Source organism: Pundamilia nyererei, unplaced genomic scaffold (assembly GCF_000239375.1).
Source record: "Pundamilia nyererei isolate P.nyererei 1_Seehausen unplaced genomic scaffold, PunNye1.0 scaffold00215, whole genome shotgun sequence".
NCBI classification, from domain to species: Eukaryota; Metazoa; Chordata; class Actinopteri; order Cichliformes; family Cichlidae; genus Pundamilia; species Pundamilia nyererei.
In genome coordinates, this window is record NW_005187616.1 from 125,563 (window position 1) to 132,032 (window position 6,470).

Below are 6,470 nucleotides of genomic sequence, written 5' to 3' on the forward strand. Positions count from 1 at the left end.
AATCCGACTTATTCTGAAACCAGAAAGAAAGAGGCATGCGATTTATCCCATTGTTCATTTTAATATTTTAATGCACGTCTGCAAACATGTAAAAACATATTTACAAGTCTTAACACTGGAGACGTTTTACAAAAATCATCTTACAAAATCCATTCCATGCATATAACTGATATAAGACAGAGTATAGAGAACATCACCCCCTTCAACACACACACACACACACACACACACACACACACACACACACACACACACACACACACACACAGGAAATAAATACACATTAAAAGAGGAGCATGGGAATCTAACTAGTAACAGTCCCTCAAAATAAAAAAATAAAAAAATCCCAACATGGTAAAAATACAGAATAATTTTGGTCTTCGTAAACTTGCTCTTTCACACTGAACAGAATATTCCAGATGTTCAGAAGTGGTTTAATGAGACTAAAATACACTTCAATACTTTCATTTTCATGCCGGCTTTTTCTTGAGATGCAAAAAAACCCAAAAACAGCAGATTTTACTTCAGCTGCAGGTTGTCAGGAAACAAAGATTAGTGTAGTTGTGCGTTTGTTCCTTGCGGAGTCAGAAACATGAAAGATCGATTTAACAGTGTCAGCAGAAATGTGAACAACCTGTGTAGCTGTGGCAGGGCTACTTATGGTAAAAATCATAATTGTGATTATTTGGGGGAAAACTAATCTCAGATTTTTAACGTGATTACTGATCTTTAACCTCGTATCAGTCACAGTGATGTTGCATTTTAAGCATGTTAACAAACATGCTTAAACAGCACGTGGGCCTCTCAATTCAACTCTCAAAGCAACTTTGGCCTCAACGTTCGTCTGTTATAACATAAAACAGAAAAGGAAGATCTGACTGAACCCTTAACTACTCAATGGACAGTAAGAGGTTAGAAAGTACAACAAGAAGTGCGGAAGATTTGATGTAAAATCAGCAAAATATGAGAAAGGTTCCCAGCGGACCTCCTCAGAATCAGCTCATTTTTGTTTGTACAATAACGCCAGTGCATTTATTGAAGCTACTTATAATTTTATCTTAGCACCATGGCTGTTTGTACACTAACAGGACATGGAACCTCAGCAACTAGGATGAAATTTGGTGCTTTTTTATTTATTTATTTAATCTTTCCAGAATTTCTGAGATCTAAATATTTTTGTGGTTGAAAAACCCATTTAAACAGCAGGAGTCACAGCTGGAGGACAACCCTGGTATCAAAGTGCAGGTAGAAAGGAGGCCGGTCATATGTTATCACTTATTTTAAGCAGCCATATATCTCACATGGTGATATGAGCCTTGGAAGTTTTACCCAAACTGCACTTTTTGAAGTTTTCTGCAGTTTATTGTCAGGAAAGATTAGAAACAAAATCTTGCTGACTAAAGATCTGATTGTGGCTTCACATTATGAAACCTGTAGTGGGTCTAATACTGATCTGGTTGCAGTTTTTAAAACAGAGCTCAAATGTGTTTTTCCAGCCTAATATTTTGCACAGCTTCATTAAATAAACTGAAATTATTGTACAGAAAAAAATGATTCCAGTTTTCCTTAATAAAAATACGAAAACAGCTCAGATTATTTGAGACAATCTGAAAATACAGATTTTGGGAGATCTGTCATTTCATTTAAAGTGCGACGTACCATCTCCAGCTTGACTAAATATTGATTTCTATTGTTAGTTTAGGGGGATTTCACACCTATTGTTCGTTTAATCTGGTCTAAATAAGTGATGAGTTTGTAAACTTGTAGATTTTCCCTCTGTTTTGGTCTGTTTTCACACAGAGATGAAAAAAAGTGAACTGTTCGGTCCACTCAGCGACCAGATGTGTCTGTACTGTGACTCCAACCTTATATTACTCTTTTACGTTTTTTTAGCTCAGACTTGTAGCGTATATCTAGTAGTTGGTTTAGCCACCATAAACGAACCGCAGCGTGACCACCTCCTCCAAAGGGTCTCGGTGTGGTTGATTTGCTGTGATCACCATGTTCACACATCCTCGATTTAAACAGACTAAACAGCGTTGGTGGGAAAACACCTTACGATCACTTTTACAGCAGAATGTATGGGCCATTGCAGGTTTAAAGAAGAGTGATATTTAAAGAAAAAAGTTAAGCATTAAAGTTTTGGGGTTTTTTTGGTCTTAAAAAAAAAAAAAAAAAGAAGCCAAAATGACATTTTAAAGTCATAATTTTGCAAGAAGATTTGTGTTTTTCCCCCATCAGGAAAAACTTTTTCTCACAAATGTTGACTTTATCGTCTCAAAGTGTTAAAGCAGTTTATGTGTAATTCATTAATTTTTCCCTACATATGAAGCTATTGTTAGATTAACAGTTAGTGTTATATTAAGTCTGACAGTTAAAAGCGGTCACTAAAACTAAAACTAAAACAAAACAGCCATTTCTCAGGTTCTGAGATTTTACTGGTTTTAGATTTAAGTGGATGCATTGTTCTAATTTCCAGCTCCAGTTTTTTCCTGAACTCTACAAGAGGAGCTTTGCATAATTCACAGTTCAAAATAATACTTCTTTATTTTACACGGAGCCTTGGAGCAGACCTTTAGATCTCAAGCTAGCCATTTTAGCTCCTCCCCCTTTAAGCCAACTTTATTCTGACTGACTGCCCCTTGTCAACTGAAGTGTGTGGGTCGTCTGTGCTTAACATGACTGTATTAGGGACGTCCCTTCTCTGTGACTTCATGCAAGTCCAAAAGTAGAAAGAAAAAAAAATGAGTGTTTGGAGCATTTTGCAGCCTGAGCTTTGGTGTCAGAGGGACTAACTGTACACTGACCTTGTTATTTGTTAACTTTGGCCGTGTTTAATATGAACATCCACCACTGGAGCAGGAACTATGAGACAGGAAACAGGAAAAGAAGAACAGGTCCACTTTGATTCATTATGATAAGTTGAGCAAGAATAATCTTTTCAGTTTAAGTGAAAGAGCAACTTAACACTTCCTCAAAGTTCAGCACTGTTACAGACTGTAGGTAAAAGTAAATGAAGAAAAGTAATGTTTCTATAGTGTGGAAGATTAGGTTTAATTTTTAGAAGCAGAAAATAAAAAGCAGACAGGGAAAGCTTAGATTATTTAATGCCCAAACCAACTTCTGAGAATTGTTTGTAAAGACGATAAACACTGCACTTTAATGGCCCTGGGCCTGGTGCCTGCTAGGCCTGTGCATGTAGGGCCACATTACAAATTCTTAGAGTTAGAATGACCTCTTTTCATTCGTGTTCAGATCAAATATCCACACAGAGTGCCTTCATATGAGCGTCATCACTCAATAAGCTTCAACAGTTCGCTTCTTTTCTGATTCTGCATTGATTCTCCTCACTGACGTGTTACAAGCTCAAGGCTGGACACAGACGTGCACATCAGAAGAGAAAAGTGCAATGAGCCAGGATGCCGTTTTCACACTGAACATCATCAGTCTAAACCAAAAGTGATTAACTTAAATTTAGCAAGGCTATTATTTTGTTATAAACAGCCAAGCCTCCTTTCTGACTGAACAACTGCACTCTGTAAAGAAGAGGAGAAAAGAAGTGTTTCATGCCAACTTTTAGAAAGTTTGCCTAAAAGGCAGCTGTGTGGTTGATGCATTGCTATGTAAAGATAATTCCTCACTATCCAAAAACATCAAACAAACAAAAAAAACACCCTCTTTTCATTTTAAGTTACTTGAGCAACTGTGCATGATTCATAGATAAGAATATTCCTTCTTTATCTTACACTGGGCTCAGTTAATCCTTCTGTCTCAAACAAGCTATTTTAGCTCCTCACACATTTCCTCCGATTGGTCGATGACACTAAATTGGCAATTTCCAGAAGCTGGACTGATTGCTGATCAAAAATTAAGAACTTCACTAAACCATACTGTTAATATTTCATTACTATTAAAATTAAGTGCACATTGGTCCCAACGTAGTTGTGAGACTTGCTTCTTTGGGCTAGAGGAAGAAAAAAAATAAAACTGCTGTGAAAATAATGTTCAGTATGAAAAAACAACACCATTCTTTCAACAGCAGTTTCCTTCTGCTGTGATTCTCCAAAAGGTTAGAAAGCATTGCTGAGATGATGACAGGCGGAAACTATCGCTTCATGTTTCTGATGTCAGAGTGAATATATACACAGAAATGCCATCTCCCATTTCACATCCTTCAAAAGGTAAGGCATACATGTTTCTTACATCAGCAAAAATCATTGAAAATTAACTCTTTTTTTTTTAGAAGAACAAACATGCACATACTGCTCAACACAGTTAAACTCAATCGGACTACATACGTGATCGCAGTGGGAGTTTCCTTTGAATTCTTGGCTCCTTCGTTGAACATGTGGTTACGATTGGTAGTGTAGGATTACTGTGGCCCCGCCTCCCTACAGACCTTCATTTGTCTCCACGGGAGAGATGGTTGAGAAAGCAGGACAGGCACGTACCAAGGGAGCCTTTTCCCATAATGCATTATGACACAAGGCACCCCTCCATCCTCCACTCATTTCGAGGAAGTTTCAGCATGTCCTCCCAAGTTTTGCACGCTGTCCCAAACATCCGTGCAGACTCTTCATTGGTCAGGTCCATCCACAACACATTTGACATGACAAATGTTTTTTTGTTGTTTTTTTTTTTTTTTCTCCTTTTTGTTTTAGACTGCCACCTACCACACGTGACCAGAGAAGGCGGGAGGACGAGGACCAGGTTAGGATGTATCCTGCAGGTCTTTGGCTTTGGTCAGGATGGTGTGGACGTCTGAGATGGGGTAATCCTGAAAGACATATCCAGCCCAATTAATCCCTGTAGCATCAGCTGCATGTCTGAACATGAACACTGTGTGCTTTAGAGTTGTACCTGCAGTAATCTCATGTTCACTGTGAAATCACCAGCCAATAAGTTATCCCGGATAAGTCTGTGAGAAGGAGGAGTTGACACAGTGTGAATGCTTCCCTTAGGAAATGTTATTTAAAAAACAAAAAAAAAGAAACAGTGCATACACTTCTATGCAGATGACACCCACTTATATACATCTATGAAGCAAGACAACTAATGCCTACTTTTAAATTCACACAAAACTCAAGTACTTCTGCAAAGACTGCCGAGTCATTTTTCCTCTTCGCAAAGAACACTGTAATGCTAAATAGCACCCTGACTCGGACTTTGGAGGCCTAGTCTGCCCATAGTCTTTTACACCTGAATAATTAACATTTCATGCTCTGTGCACGTTCTTCAGGTAATATATTAGAAAATAACAGTTTCTATTGTATGCAGATGATACCCAATTATAATTATGAAGATGACAGATCAATTAATAAAACTAGAGTCATGTCTTAAAGACAAAGACCTGGATTGCTTGCATGTTTGTATTTATACATTTAAAGTAAACTAAAGTTATTGTATTTGGCTCTAAAAATCTCAGGAGAATCATGTCCAATTGATGACATATAAAAATAACTGAAATAAATTCAATCCAGTCTGAAAGACTCACATGAGCATGGCGCAGCAGACCAGGATGAGGAAATGGAATCTGTCCTGGTCAGAAAAAAGTGTGTCCCAGATGCGGATGACATCTGGCAGGAGGAACTCCTGAGATAACAACAGGGTGAGCCAGCGGAAGGTGAAATATTGTGGTTTGATGTTCTGCTCTTCCTGTGGGGGGAAGACACACAGGAAGTCAATGCAACAATTTTTAACAAGAATTTAATCTGCCTTTTACATTTTTTTAAATTTTTATTGCAGGGAGAACATGAAGCTGTTCCATAAATGAAAGAAAACACAGCAGTACTGGTTTGTTTTGATTTTGTGTTTGTTTATAATTATGACTAATTATGAATTTATGAATAATCAAAGTCGATATCTTGGTAATTCCAAGGGCTGTTTATTTTTTCCTTACACCTGCAGCTGATCAAGAAAAAAATTTAATATTTTGACAGTGAATTAGAAGTATGCCCTATGGGTGCTGCTTTGGGAGCACTAGGTGTATTGCCCAGAAACTGCTTAGTTTGGGTTGTTGAAAGTAACTCAGAATACTTCCCAGTGGGCTCACACCCAGGCAGCCATTGTCACCAGATCTATTTGGAGTTGGAAGGTTTATTAGTATCCATTTGGATTTCGCTCAGGTCTACAGTTTCAGTCTTGACTGCAGTTTTTACCTGTCTGCTAGGCCTATCCTCAGCAAATTGGCCCAGAAGATGCAAACACCATACAGTCCAGAGGTCCAGTTCTGAGACTCCAGTTAGCTGAGGTGAAACCTAATAGACAGCTAGCAGCTACAGATGAATGTGTCACCATCCACCTATCAGTCACATTCTAGAAGCTGTAAAGGTGCTTATTTTTGCTGAAAAGTTGGACATTTTAACCCGGGAGTCTACAGGGAGTGCAGAATTATTAGGCAAGTTGTATTTTTGAGGAATAATTTTATTATTGAACAACAACCATGTTCTCAATGAACCCAAAAAACTCAT

General features: G+C 38.0%; 1 protein-coding gene across 1 annotated transcript in view; it reads right to left on the reverse strand.

Moving 5' to 3' along the window:
- Window positions 1-2,186: 2,186 nt before the first annotated feature.
- Window positions 2,187-6,470, reverse strand: part of tbc1d13 (TBC1 domain family, member 13) — a 22,271-nt gene continuing 17,987 nt past the window's right edge. The window contains exons 9-11 of the mRNA XM_005748180.1: window positions 5,495-5,655; window positions 4,861-4,918; window positions 2,187-4,777 (exon numbers count right to left, since the gene is read on the reverse strand). Coding sequence (XP_005748237.1) covers window positions 4,712-4,777; window positions 4,861-4,918; window positions 5,495-5,655 — 285 coding nt within the window. The 3' untranslated portion in view covers window positions 2,187-4,711. The remainder of the gene's footprint in view (window positions 4,778-4,860; window positions 4,919-5,494; window positions 5,656-6,470) is intronic.